The sequence below is a fragment of the Trachypithecus francoisi genome, unplaced genomic scaffold (assembly GCF_009764315.1).
Source record: "Trachypithecus francoisi isolate TF-2019V2 unplaced genomic scaffold, Tfra_2.0 Lachesis_group5, whole genome shotgun sequence".
Classification (NCBI taxonomy): domain Eukaryota; kingdom Metazoa; phylum Chordata; class Mammalia; order Primates; family Cercopithecidae; genus Trachypithecus; species Trachypithecus francoisi.
Window position 1 is genome coordinate 61,273,173 of NW_022681470.1, and position 14,876 is coordinate 61,288,048.

The 14,876-nt window shown below is 49.1% G+C and overlaps 1 protein-coding gene across 15 annotated transcripts in view; it reads right to left on the reverse strand.

Moving 5' to 3' along the window:
* PLEKHA6 (pleckstrin homology domain containing A6) overlaps nt 1-12,573 on the reverse strand; it is a 158,607-nt gene extending 146,034 nt beyond the window's left edge. For 4 of the 15 annotated variants that reach the window (XM_033197535.1, XM_033197532.1, XM_033197531.1 and 1 more), the window contains exons 1-3: nt 11,877-12,570; nt 5,845-5,921; nt 2,322-2,379 (exon numbers count right to left, since the gene is read on the reverse strand). In XM_033197535.1, the coding sequence (XP_033053426.1) occupies nt 2,322-2,379; nt 5,845-5,921; nt 11,877-11,959 (218 nt within the window). In that variant the 5' untranslated portion in view covers nt 11,960-12,570. Of the gene's footprint in view, nt 1-2,321; nt 2,380-5,844; nt 5,922-11,876 lie in introns of all 15 variants that reach the window. The other 11 variants (XM_033197543.1, XM_033197542.1, XM_033197541.1 and 8 more) reach the window with 7 other exon arrangements.
* Between the last annotated feature and the right edge of the window lie 2,303 nt (nt 12,574-14,876).

Sequence of the window (14,876 nt, forward strand, 5' to 3'; positions counted from 1 at the left end):
CAGGACCTGTGGGGGAGGTGTGAGAGAGGGAAAGGTTGAGGAGATCTCTGAGGGCTCTGCTTTGGTGGTATTTCTAGAAAAGGTGGAACCGGCGCAGAGAAGCAATGACTTCAAGTCTGGACACATTAAATTGGGGGCACTCAGAAGAAAGCTCTGGGCTGGTAGCTGAAGCAGAAATCAATTATGCCTCTGTTGTTTATCTCCCAATGTTTTTCATGCATGAATTCATTTCAGGAAATACTGGATTCCTATCATGCACCAGAAAGGTTCTAGGAGGGAGTGAAAAACACAATAGCCAGAATCTGCTCCCAGGACTATGCAGCAGAGGGGGCCAGCAATACATAACCAAACATATACATACACAAACATGTTTCAGGTAGTGCCCGGTGCTGTGAAGAAAAGTAAGTGTGGAGGGGTGGGGGAATTCAGGCGGAGCAGTCAGTCATGGCCTCTCTGAGGAGGTGACATTGTGGCTAATCCAGAAGTCGGAACCAGGTGTGTAAATGGGAGGAGAGTGCTCCCAGGCAGGGGGAGCAGCAAGTGCCAAGGCTCTGAGGTGGGAATGGTTTTGACATGATGGAGGGAAGGAAAGATGGGAGCACAGCCAGCCAGTCATGGGACGCAAGGTCAGAGAGGTAGACGGGTACGTTTCTAGGGACTGGTGAGATGCCGCAATACAGGTGAAAGTGTTTAATGAATAGTCTCTAGAGCCATGTACAGAAAGGAATATGAAGATGGTATCTGCAAGAGGGAGAAAAGAAGAAACAATTCACAATTCTTACTTGAAGCAAGAAGCATGTGGGTCCAAACTTAGGAAAAGCTCAGCCTATAACTGTCATGTGATATCAGAATAATTTCCAGAACAGATACTTTGAAAGGAAGAAGGAGGAGGAGGAGGAAGAAGAAGAGGAGGAGGAGGAAAAAGAAAAAGAAGAAAAGAAAGAAAAGAAAAATTTGCTTTTGCTTTAAGAATATGGTTAACAGGCCCAGGCATGGTGGCTCACACCTGTAATCCCAACACTTTGGGAGGCCAAGGTGGATGGATCCCTGGAGACCAGGAGTTCAAGACCAGCCTGGCCAACATGGCAAAACCCCATCTCAACCAAAAATACAAAAATTAGCTAGGTGTGGTGGCGGGCACCTGTAGTCCCAGCTACTCAGGAGGCAGAGGCACGAGAATCGCTTGAACCCGGGAGGTGGAAATTGCAGTGAACTGAGATCACACCACTTCACTCCAGCCTGGGTGACAGAGTGAGACTCTGTCTTAAAAAAAAAAAGAAGAATAGGTTAGCAGCTAAGCTGATGTAGGTGGTAGATGATGGCAGATCTAAGTGCTGGCAGATCTTGGCGGTGGGGGATGGAAAGGTAACCCCTCCTAGTACACACATGAGGATTTCAAAGCAGAGAGGGAGGGAAAGGGGATGAGGCAAGGGTCCTTCCTCCCCTGGCTAGACTGGGGCTCCCTCTGGTGGTGCCATTGCCCCAGGCAGCTGGGCAGAGGCGCTTCACTATCCCTGCAGAATCTGAGGCCAGACCAGAGGGTGAGGCCCACAGGTCTGGGCACGCTGAGCCTCACCCTTGTGAATGAAGCCGGCTCCCAGCCTGTCTGGGAGATGGAGAGACCCAGGCCAAGGCAGAGAGAAGTGAGTTCAACTGGGTAGCTCATGCACCACCCCAGCCAAAGAGCTGTGTCTTCTGCTTCCAACGTTAAGTCCAGGGCAACTTCCTAAGGCACACCTTTAGCCACAGCAGGAAATAAGGGCTCCCCAGCCCACAGAGGGGCCTAACCAACTCCTAGGAGGAAAATAGAGCATCTCCACCCACACAAACCACCCCCAGAATCGCAGGTGCCCCTGTCCACAAGAGCGAGAGTGACCGGAGCTGGCCTTGCCACCACCAGTCTGGTGTCCTCCTTCGTACACCCCATGGACACCTTCCCTTCCCACTGGCTCCGCATCCTGCCCTGCGGCTCCATCTCCTGCCTCTGAACCTCTGCCTGTGTGTCTAGAACAGCCTCATTCCTCTACTTTGTTGAGCCATCTCCTTCCCACCAGTACAGCCCAGACCAAAACTCCACCCACCCCACCCCAGGAAACTTACCAGGACTGACACTGGTTACTACCCAGGCCAACATAAACAGACACACTGATACATACGTTCCCATCTCTATCTCAGCTCTCAGGAGCCTCGGCACCTACTAGCCAGTCACAGACCCAGCAGTGCCTTCAGTGAAAAACCAGACATTTTAACCATCTCTCCTCCTGACAAGGATGAAAGCAGAACCAACAGCGACATCAGAAAGGAAACTGCGTCTTACTCACTTGATGAAATACACAGCTCCTTCCTGGGTGGAATCCACTTCCCAGCCCTTGGGCAAACCTGCGAGGAAGCAAAATCACCAGAATAAGATACCCTGGGATCAACCTCTCTTCTCTTCCTCTCTTCCCACAAACCCCACCTGCACTTAGGAGGGATGGGTGCCTGAACAGTCAGGAAAATCCAAAGATAAGCCAGTTGAGTTGAAACCAACCATTCCATCCTTTTTTGTCCATGATTTCTAGCAGTGAGATTCCCAGCAAATAATGAGAGACATGGGAGTGGACGGGATGTTCTCTGTCAATGAGCAGTGAAGTGACCAAATGGATCATTGCCTGGTAGGACACACTCATTCATTCAACAAATCTTTGCTGAGCATCTACTGTGCGCCAGACCCTGTGCCAGCCCCTGGATACAACAGTGAACATACAGTCGCTTCCCCGGAAGTGTCCTCAGGATCATCTAACCAGAAGGGCAGGTCACTTGCCCCAGGAACTCTTCACAGATCGTTAACACCCAAGATCTGAGTAAGACTCAAGTTTCCAAATCCCAGGCCAGTGTTATGGCCATCAGGCTCTGCTGCTTCTGGACAGGACACCATGGACCTAGGAAATTAGCCCCAGGAAAATGAAGAGACTTGCAGTTTTTAAAATCTTCAATAGTGTCTCTGAAAAAAAAAAAAAATCCATGGAAATGCTCAGAGGAGAATCACAGAATCTCAGTGTGAGCAAGGAAGTTGACAGTGGCCAGGAGGCACCCAGGCAGCCCCCACAGGTGGACATAGCACCTCCATCTCCAAAGATCACTCGTAGGCTCTATATCATCCCACTCGCTCTCCCAAAACAGCCACCCTGGGCAGCATCCCGCCTTCCCAGCAAACAGGATTCCTTCAACCCATGGCTGAGGAGAAGGAGCCTTCTGAGAGACCCAAGAGAGTACACTGTCAGAGGTGGGGACAGTCAGGGAGCTGGCTGAGAACATTCCTTTTGGGAGTGCGAGCCCCCTGGCTGACGTATTGGAAAACAGGTGGGGATTCTCTTGATGGACAGTGACTGCCACCTTTCTGGTCAGTCCACACGCCTGCCTTGTGTATGAAGTCTTACAAAGCATAGCTATTCTCTGCTGGTCTGACTGTCTCCTGCCATGTTAGCAGCTGCCTTGAGGCACCAGCTGCTGGGGAGCAGTGCGTGGGTTCTGCAGAGTACTTCCTTCTTTTAAGCTATGCACCTCTGCTAGTGCATTTAATCTGCGTAGCAACATTATACAACAGGTGTCCTCCAAAACATTTTCACCGATGACAGATGAGGAAACGGAGGCCCAGACAGGTTCATCAACTGGCTCAAGGTCACACAGGAAGTGTCTGGACCGGGATGTGAGTGCTGCTGTGCTGCCTCCAAAGCCCACACTCTTTCCTCTGTGCTGCTCCATAAATGCTACTTGTTCCCCTCTGTCTCTGTGGGAGGATGCTGCCATTCAGGAGGGTGTGGGTTGGCATCCTCCCCAAGTAGAGGGATCCCCATTGGGTCAGAATCATAAATAATTCTGGCACTGTGATGTGCCTGGGAAAGAGGCCAGTGTGGATTATGTCCACTGCCTTTTTCTAGCAACTTCCCTCCACACTGCCCTCTCTGCCTGGGCAACACCAAGAGTGCTTATATTCCCATCCAGGCGGAGTGCCCGCTGAGGCAGCTGCCCTCCCGGCAAGCTCTGGGGGCATCTTAACCCCTTCCCAGCCTTAGACAACCAGTTGGCTGCAGCCAAAAATGAAAGCATTGGCTCATAGGCTGGTATTCATCTTCCACTCCAGCTAGGATGATAATGAAGTGAATGGACTCAACCTGTAAACAGCTGAAACACTGAAGGTGACACCACCGTCAACCTGGTAGAAGAAAACAGCCCTGGCCTTAGAGTCAGGAGGCCTTGCCGCAAGTTGGAAATAACGATGGTGACAATAACGGCAGAAGCTACCTCCATTTTGGGAACCACCTCTCTGATGTAACGCCTGCTACTACTTTTTTGAGGTTCATAATCCTCTCCCCATTATAAAGATGAAGAAGCTAAGTCCAAGAAGAATTAAACCCCTAGTACAAGACCACACTGAAAGAAATAGAGCCACAGTTGAGCTCAGATCTCTCTGCCTCCAAAATGCATGCTTTTAACCATGACACCACTTTGCTTATCAGTCAAGTGGCCTTGAGCCAGGTGCTTTCTCTCTGCTCTTCAACTTTTCTACCATAAAATGAAGAGTCGAATTCCATAACCCCTGAAGTCTCTCTCTTCCAGCAATGATCCCAGCTCAGAAGCTAACAAGAAAAGGACTCTGAACAAGTCAAAGGCTTTATCCTGTGTGTCCAGCAATGCCAGCCGTGCCCATGAGTGACGGAGGCCCTGGAACCAGGCGCCTGGGGTCCAGTCCGGTGAAGGGCTGGAAGGCAAGAGGGGGTGAGAGATCTCCCCACATGGTAACTCACACCCCCTCTTACTGGCCTGTGGTGGCGTCATGAGGAGGATGAATGGCTGTTCACTTAAAGTACCCAGGCCTTGTGAGTCTTGATGTCTCTACCTCAACAACTTAGACTGAAGTCTTTTTCTTTGGTTGTTTCTTCATTGCTGACCTGTTTGTGTCCCACCTTTCCCACTAGCCCTGAGGGCTACCAGTGATATTTTCTCCATAAGCAGTAGCAATGTCAGCCTTGTCCCCTTTCACGTTTCTCCTCCATGGGAGAAACAGGCGCTCGCACTAGCCACGTGGGGCCATTTACGTTTGAATTAATTAGGATTAAAAATCCATCTGGGCACAGTGGCTCACACCTATAGTCCCAGCACTTTGGGAAGTCGAGGTGGGTGGATCACCTGAGGTCAGGACCAGCCTGGCCAACATGGCAAAACCCCATCTCTACTAAAAATAAAAAAATTAGCTGGGTGTAGTGGCACACACCTGTAATCCCAGCTATTTGAGGGACTGAGGCACAAGAATCTCTTGAACCCTGGAGGCAGAGGTTGCAGTGAGCCGAGATGGTACCACTGCACTCCAGCCTGTGCGACAGAGTGAGACTCTGTCTCAAAAAAAAAAAAAGAAAAATCAGACCCTCAGTGATGCCTGTAATATTTCATTTGTTCATTGCCACATGTGGCTCATGGCAATTGTATTGGGCAGAGCAGAGAGAGAACACTTCCATCATGACATAAAGTTCTAGAGCGCAGCACTGGGGGCTGGCTTCTGTCAGTTCAAGAGCCCTTGAGACAGGGGATTTTCTGACTGGGCAGAGGGATGAAAGAAGAGTAAAAATCTCTGTCCTCAAAGGTCTGTCTCAGATACCAATTTTGGAGGTGGAAGCTTGGAGAGACACTGAGGTGAGCTCCAACCAGCCTGCATTCTCCCCCAGATGGCAGTCCAAATGCTAAGCTGAGTCCATCCATGGAGAAAGGAAAAAGTCAGAAGCAAAGTTGGGGCCCAGGATTCCTGCTGCCACCTCAAGCTATGGCATCCTCCTTGATTGTAAAGGCAGGGACAGAGAGGCTCCTTACCTGGGCAGGAGGTGTGTCCACTCTGGATGGGTGACTTTGTTCCAGGGTGCACCCAGCTGGTTGACTTTTCCTCATCACTACGGAAAGACCAATAAGAAAGTGTCAGCTACAAGAGAGGCTTTTCTGAGTGGGACACTCATCTCCAGATTCACATTAACACCAACTATTCAATCCCAGACACATGAGATGGGAGTGTCCACAAGGCTGTTCATTCATTCACATTCACAGAGTATCATTTACAGAGTACACTCTGAGGGTTTCAAGATGAATAATATCGAATCCCTAAGCTCAAAGAATCTACAACCCACTGGGAAATAGATGCATAAAAAGATAGCTGCAGTACAATGTGATAGGCACTATAATCCCTATTGTAACTATGCGTAAAAAGTGTGATACCATCACAAAGAAACGAGTGCTACCTGGCATGAGGTTAAGGAAGGGGAAGCATGAAGGCTTCATGACAGAGGCAATGTTAGAGATGATTGCTAAAGGCAGGTGGGAAGAACAAGGAAGGTCCTTAACTGGCAGCTTCTCTAATGGATAAGAAAAGGAGGAGACTGAGTGAACCCATAGTCCTTGTGTGTCAACAATGCTACGTATTTTTCATTCACGACATTCCCTCACACTAGGAATTTTACACATTAGGAATCTGAGGTTCAGAGAAGTTAAGAAATTTGGCCAAAGTCACAACCAGTAAGTGATGAAGACAGGATTCAGACCTAGATCTGTCCCTGACAAAACTCTTTCTGATACCTCACACCCAGCAAGGCAGGCTCCCCAGCAACACAGACCCTCTGGGTTGTAGATTCAATGGCAGATGAAGCCATCATCATTTCTCAATCCCCACCGACCAAGTGACACAGACTTTTCCAGAGCCAGGTGTGACCCAGCAAGAAGCACCTGACTGTCTTGGCTACTTCAGGTATGTGGAGGGAGGGACTCTCAGATCAGCTGGATCACCCAGGCTTTAGGATGGCGTCTTGGAGCCCAGGCCAAGACTCTACTCAATGTCTTTAAGGTATAATGGATGTAGAATAAACTCCACTAAGAAAGACTCCATTAAACTTTTATTAAAGTGAGACATCGAATAAACTCCCTATAAAATTTACAATTTAATAGTTTTGACTTATCTATACACCTGTGAAACTGCCACCAAAATCAAGATAATGAATTCCCAAACTTTCTCTGTGACCCTTTGTAATTCCGCCTTTCCACCTACCACCCCCAGCTCTTTCTATCCTCACCCCTCTCCCCAACAACAACTGATTTGTTTTCTGTTACTATAGATTAGTTGCATTTTCTAGAGTTTTATATAAATAGAATCATACAATCATACGATAGAATCATGCAATCATACAATCATACATCTTTGCCTGATTTTTTTTTTTGATACAGTCTCACTCTGCCATCCAGGCTGGAGTGCAGTGGCACAATCATAGAGTCATTTGTAGCCTCAAACTTCTGGGCTCAAGCAATCCTCCCTCCTCAGCCCTCTGAGTAGGTAGGACTACAGGCATGCACCACCATGTCTGGCTTTTTTTTTTTTTTTTTTTTTTTGGAGATGGAGTATCGCTCAGTCACCCAGGCTGGAGTGTGCAGTGGCACAATCTTGGCCCACTGAAACCTCTGCCTCCTGGGTTCAAGCAATCCTCCCACCTCAGCCACCCAAGTAGCTAGAGTTACAGGCATGCACCACCACGCCTGGCAAATTTTTCTCGTATTTTTAGTACAGACAGGGTTTCATCATGTTGGCCAGGCTGATCTCAAACTCCTGACCTCAAGTGCCTCGGCCTCCCAAAGTGCTGGGACTATAGGTATGAGCCACCACACCTGGCCTCTGGCTATTTTTTTTCAGAGACAAGGTTTTACTATGTTGCCCAGGTTGGTTGCAAACTCCTGACCTCAAGTGATCCTCCTGCCTCGGCCTCCCAAAGCACTGGGATTACAGTGTGAACCACAGCACCCAGTTGTCTGACGTTCATGCTTTTGTCCATGTTGTGGCATGTGGTCGTTTGATTCCATTTGATTGCTGAATAGTGTTCCATTGTAGGAAACATCACAGTGTGTTCATTCATTCACCTGTTGCTGAACTTACAGGTTGTTTTCAGTTCTGGGCCACTACAAATAAAGCTACTATGAACATTTGTGTACTAGAGTTGGTGTAAACATGCTTTTTTTTAATTGACTCCACTAATTTTCTCTAAAGTTGGACACCTACTACAGGAAGAGCTCTCCCAGCTAACCTACCCCTCTGATAAGCAGAGAAAAAAACAAAGTCACTGTTCTAGTGACCTCTGAGCTCGGGCACCATTGAAGAAGACTCTAACATACTGGGTCTCTGGTCTTGGCTTTCGTTCTCGGAGACAGTGGAAGAGGAAGCCAATAAAAAGGAAGGGCTTGGAGAGGAAGTCAACCAGTGCCCTCACCTCCATTACATCTCTCCTGAGATTTTCCAGCCCCTGACTCTCCCCTCCTTGCACACTGTCAGCCCCCTCAGACTTCCCATCTATCTCTACCCCACTGGATATCACAGACAACCCTATCACACCCTTGACATTCCACCACAACCCTCAACTCCCTCTTCCCCTTGTCCTTGTACCATCTTGCACCCCTTGCACCCCTTGTCAGCACCCCTGTCTGGGACAGTCACAGGCCATCTCCACTCCAGCACTGGGCTGATGGGGGAACTGGGCCTGGGAAGACTGGGGTCACTGCAAATCCAGTCTCCCAGCTTAGCTGAGCCCTGAGTGCCACCTAGAATCTTCTTCAAGATCCCCAGTCAGTCGCCATCCACAGAGAGCTCCAAGGCTTTCCCGCTAACCTCAGGTCCCAGGCCTGCCTCTGCTACCCAGCCCCTGTCCTGCACAGAGGATCTTCTCTCTTAATCAAAGAAAACATAGAAAAGATTAGGTGGGAGCTTTCCCAGTATGCCCAATCACCTCACCACCAAAACTTACCCAGATTCTCACCCATCCTTTAATACTTGTCTTCCTCTGGAGAATAGGTAGCCCTCTCTCCCCTTTAAGGCTAATCTCTCTGCCTGGGTTATCGTCCCCCTTCTCTCCCATCTTTTCTAGAACCTCCTTCTGCTGAGCATCCCAGCCTTGCATCTTCACCTCCTCTCTCTTTCTGGGGTCCATCCCTTTATCCTCCTCCTCTGTCTGTGTCTTCTATAGTCTCAATACTCTGCCTCCCTCTCAATGCCATGTCCCCTGGCAGCTTCCTGTCTCACACTCCTCATTCCTGATCAAACCTTCGACAGTAGTCTCTCCTAGCTTTCCCCACTTCCTGGCCTTTTATTCACCAATCCTCTGCAACCTGGTTTCTGTTCCCAGCCCTCTCCTGAAACCACTTTCCTAGATGTCATTAAAGGCCTCCCCTCTCCTAAATCCACTAGGTGTTTTTTAGCCTTTGGCCCATTTGGCTTTTCTGCTGCATCCAATATTGTTGAATTCCTTTTTTCTTCTTAACATCCCTCTTCCTTGCCTTCTGGGGTGGCATTCTACCCTGATCCTGGTGCCGCCCACCTCTGCAACCTCCCGGTCTTACTCTCCAACCTGGCCTCTGTTCCTCTATCCCTTCCTTAACACTGGTGCTGCCTAGGTATACTCCTGTCTTTTCCCTTGCACTATTCTGGGTGATTCTACCCCCACGTGATGACCCTTTTCCAGCCCAGGCCTCTCTCTTCAAACTCTATCCTGTATATCCAGTTGTCTGTTAGACAGCATCTCCTGAATGTCCCCCAAGGACATCAACTGCAGTGTTTCCCCACTAAACCTGTACTCCCCCTAAAATGCACTCCTCTTGCCATACTCCTGACGTCTTTCAAACTCAAGCTGGAAATTCTAAGTTTTACCTTTGATTCCTCCCATTGTCTCCCCTTCCCAGAATTCAAGCTTTAGATGAATATTCCTGATTTGGTTCCTGAAGATTTCTCTCATCTCTCCCTCCCCTTCTCTTCTCACCATTTTAATTCAGGCCCCATCAGCTGTCTGCTGGACTTTTGCAACTGTTTCCTAACTGCTTTCCATACCTTAAGTTTCTCCTCCTGCCTCTCGCTCAGCCTCAAGTCATTGCCCATGAAGCTGCCAGAGAGAAGGCTCTAAATGCAGATCTGATGATGTCAAGTCTCAGTTTGAAATCTCCTTTGGCTTCCCATCACCTACAGGATGGAGTCCAGACCCCTTAGCTTAGCACGTAAGGGTTCTCTCAAGCTGCCTCTTCCTACTTTTCCTCCTGGGCCTCTACAGTATTCCAGCAGCTCCACTCCATCTCCACTGAACCTCTCCGAGCGCTCTAGGTTACCTGTTCCCCAGCTCCCATTGGTGCCTTTATTTCCCCAAGCCTCTACTTCCAAGGCTTCTTTCACTCTTGTCTCTCCTCCAGAATCAGCTCAAATGCTTCCTCCTCTGGGAAGCCCTCACTGAACTCCCTGGAGAGCATTAGTTCTTTCCTTCCCAGAGCATCTTGCAAATGCCTCAAGAATGTACCATATTATTTCCTAAGTATTGACTTATGTTTTCTCCCTGTTACCTTAAAGTAAAAACCTACATCTTATTGTTTTTTATGTCCAGTGCCTAGCACTGCAGCAAAGAGTGGATGCCCAATAAATGTTTGTAAAATGAAAGAGGAAAATAATCTGGATGGCAAGTAAGAGATCAGGAAGAAAGAAGAGAATGAACCACTTCATCTGTATACCTGAGGGGCTCATGGAAATTCACATTCTAAGATCCTCCCCCAGATCCTCTGAATAGGAATCTCCTGAGGTAGGGCTCAGGAATCTACCTTCTTAATAAGTTCCTTGGGTGATTCTTATAAACTCTAATGTCTCAAGCCACTGCAGTTTTAATATTGCAGAAGTTCTGTTATTTAAGAATCTGACTTAGGGTCAAGACCTTTAATGGAGTTAATTTCTAAGATAACATAATTACAACATCAATTATGATCATGGTGGTGACAATTACAGAAGAAAGGCCTAAAGCAAATGTGGAAACTTAAGAAACACCAAAGAGAAACCACTGCCTGCCTGAGCCCCTGCAAAGGCAGTTTGGTACCTGGGGAAGCAGTGCACTAAGTCAGCAGATGCTAGGCTGAGTCCCAGCTCTGATTAACAAGTGGTTTTCTCTTCGACCGGTACTTTCAATACCTCTGGACCTCAGTTCCCCGTGTGACAAATGAAGGGATTGCTTCTAAGATTCCTTGCAGCTCTGATGTTTTGTAAGTGGCTATCTTGAGGAAGGAAAAGCTCGTCAAGTGTGGGTAACAGTCCAAGATGCTGTGCTTCTAGACTTGCTATATTTCTGGGAGATGTCTATCCTGGCAAAAGATGACTATAGTAGAAGCGAGCCAAAAGAGAGCCAGCAGGGCCACTTTGTTATAATGAGATTATGCCAGAGCCATTTTGGTTTATGAAATTAATATAACAGTGCTAATATATTACTGAGAGTAGCAAAGGCGCTCTCTCTCTCAAGAATGCTAAACATACAGTGGGCATCGTGCCCTTCCCTCTTGACCACAGCTCCATAAAGAAGCAGGACAGGAGAGGAGAACTGCTGTCCTGGGCACGCTGAGTCTGGGGTGAGGGTTGCCAGGAACTGGGTGGTAGAGGCAGGATCTCCTGGTATGTTGCCACTTAGCCCAAGTCTTCCCATAGGAAAGTCTGGGGGGAAATGAAAGACCTACCTCTGGCCCTTTCAGGGAAGGAGCTGAAAAAACTCCAGGTTGGGCATTAGTCTAGTCATCCTCCTGGAGGCCTCGCATGTGGCCGAGGAGAGGGAGAAAGGGCAGCACTCCCCTGCCCTGCCCTGCCTTTCCGAGCTGAGGGAATGCCAAGCCTTTGCTGGACTTTGATCCATTGAGGAAAAGGCGGGAGACACATTCAAACAGGCATGGTGATAAACTTATTAGTCATGCCCACCCTTGCAGCCACCGCTTCACCCACCTTCTCCAGCCTGCCCCCAGCCCCGCCACTTTTCAAGTTGGACAACTTAAAGGGAAAAATTGAAATAAAAGGAAGAGGGAGACCAACATACTTGATGAAGAAGATTCTCCCACCACCGTCAACTCCGTAGGCCCACCGGCCGGGCAGGTCCAGCCAGTCAATCTCATCGGCCATCTCGGTGTCCCTGCAGCCCCTCTGGCTCTCTGCGCCCCCAGGCGCCGGCTGGGCAGGGGGCTTGGTACCCAGGAACCCCCACTTGCTGCCCCCTTCTAGAGGCCGTGGTGGGGGAAGGGGTCCAGCCGGGCTGGCGGCGTCGCTCCCGGGTCCCTGGCAGTGGCTGGCCTCCCACTGAAGACGCGCTGGCCTCAAGCCGGGAGGCAGGGAGCAGGCAAGCGCTTAACCCTGGCCTGCCGGAAGCCCCAGACACCACCTGCCCCCTCCTCGACTCGGAGCTCCTCTTCGGACCGTTTCCTGAACTTTAATGACGGGCAATTAGCGCGGTGAGTAATTATGATGGCTTTCCTGCCGGGACTGTTAACGGGCAGCGCTGGGTCTCCGTTCCTCCTGGCTCTGCTGCCCTCCAGCCTGGCGGAGCCCGGCGAGCAGAAGCTGGAGCGGGGAAGATCCCTCCCCGAAGGGAGCAGGTTGCAGTGCGAGCAGGGGGTGTTGCCTCTCCGCTCCCAGCTCGGATCTTGCACTTGAACCACCGGCGGGGCTGGGGGCGGAGCCGCGCCGCCGCCTCGGAAGGTAATTCACAGCGCGGAGAACTTGCCGGCAGCCCCAAGTCCCCCAGTCCAGGCGCACCGCGCAGGGAACCAGTTTGACTGAAAGTGCTTTGAATCGGGAACCTGATGGACATGTCCAGCCACTGAACGGAAAAGGGGAAGTGATTAAACCTGGTTCTATTTGGTGGGAGGTTAGGAGAGAAACAAAGGTCAAAGGCACGGAAGTGTGGCGGGGCTATGAGCAGCCAGGGACCCGGGGAGCCTCTCCTAGCTCAGATGCCGGCCTGATTAGTCAAGCTAGTCCTTACCTTTCTTTACCAGCACCTCCTCCAAGAAGCCTGCCATGACTAAGTAGAATCACAGGGAGACATTAGAAATACTCAAACCAACAGCGTTTATGTCCCTCCATTCCATTCCCCCTAACTTGCACCAGCAATCGAAAAGGAAAAAGGAAGAAAAATAGAGAGAGAGAGAGAGAGAGAGAGAGAGAGAGAGAGAGAGAGAGAGAGAGAAGGGAATGTTATGTGTACAGAATGTAGACTGCAAGCATTTCATACTGGCATACCAAAAACAGTATTGCTGGAGCCCACAGTTCTGCTATCTCAGGGTCTACATCAAAGTTAGCCGGCTTAGGCAACATAGCAAGACCCTGTCACTACAAAATAATAATAATAATAATTAATTAGCTGTACCTGGTGGCATGAGCCTGTAGTCCCAGCAACTCAGAACACTGTCAGGAGGATCACTTTGAACCTGGGAGGTCGAGGCTGCGGTGAGCTGTGATCCTGCCAGTGCACTCCAGCCTGGGCAACAGAACGAGACCCTGTCTCAAAAAAGAAAAAATGCTGGAGTCCACTTGGCTTTCCCAGCTTACTCCGGATCTGCCCCTGGGGCTCCAGTTATGTACATACAGTTCCAATTCATGTGCCAGGCCCAAGAGAATAATTAGACAATGAGAGAGACACCTGTGTTTAAAGGGAGCAATGTGTTCCATGACAGTTGGCAATTATCTGTTGGGCAAACATACACTTTGTGAGTATTCTAGGAGACTTGATCCCCATTTCACATACGTAATTCCTTTCAGTGTCAACTCATGTACCACCTCCTCCAGGAAGCCATTCCTGACACTACCGCAGAGAGATTTATAGATAGTCCATCCTCCATGTGTCAAGGCACCTGATGAATAACCTTATAGTAGCACTTATCACACTGTAATGCAATCCTTGATTTAGTCATCTGTCTCTTCCATTGGACTGTGTGCTCCTTGGGGCAGGAACTCCATCTTACCCATCTTTATAGCCCTGGCAGCTGCCTGTGGCACCCAATTAACAATTTTTTTTTTTTTTTTTTTTTTGAGACAGAGTCTCGCTCTATCGCCCAGGCTGGAGTGCAGTAGTGCAATCTCGGCTCACTGCAACCTCCACCTCCTGGGTTCAAGTGATCCTCTCACCTCAGCCTCCAGAGTAGCTGGGGCTACAGACACTCACTACCACGCCTGGCTAATTTTTTTGCATTTTTACTAGACAAGGGGTTTCACCATGTTGGCCAGACTGGTCTCAAACTCCTGACCTAAAGTGATCTGATCCACCTGCCTCAGTCTCTCAAAGTGCTGGGATTTACAGGCATGAGCCACCGCACCCGGCCCAATTAACATTTGAGGAATGCTTGATATGGTCATAACTGGGAACTACTCTTAACTCTAACCACAGCCCTGTACTTTTGGACTTTATTTAGAGGCACTCTGAATATAACCATCAGCATCATCAGGGTGTGCGTGGGGAGCTCTTTCTGGGAAAAGAAACAGCTTGTGATCCTTCTCATAGATCCCAAATGCTCAACCTGGAGGGTTTAAAATGTATACATCTGATAGATGGTAAAGCTAGGAAATGCCTCAGAGAACATTTAGTCCAATCTTCTTGTTTTGAATATGGCAATTGAGGAACAGAGAAGGGAAAGGGGCTGGTCAAGGTCACTGAGAAAGGTGGTGGCTGAAAAGGATCTGCCCACCAATGTCTCAGGCCAGAGCTGTTTTCATTACATCATTCTCACTCCAACACTGGAAATTGACTCTGCCAACATCCTGGCTGCCAGATCTAAGTTAAGTCCATTCTCCAGAAGCAGAAGACATGCAGAAATGCATAATGTCCAAATTATTTCTCTCTTCTCAGATCCTACAAATTTCTAGCAGAGAAAGCTTCACTTGACAGTAAAGCAGAGCTGCACTTGGGAAGCACAGATGAAGGTCTAGGTGCCCCTTCATTTCTGAATTGAGGAAGGTTGGCAGATCAAGGGAGCAGACTCTGCCAGGCTGCAGTCCTCTGTCACCAGCCATATGAAACACCTGTAGAACTCACGCCACTGACAAA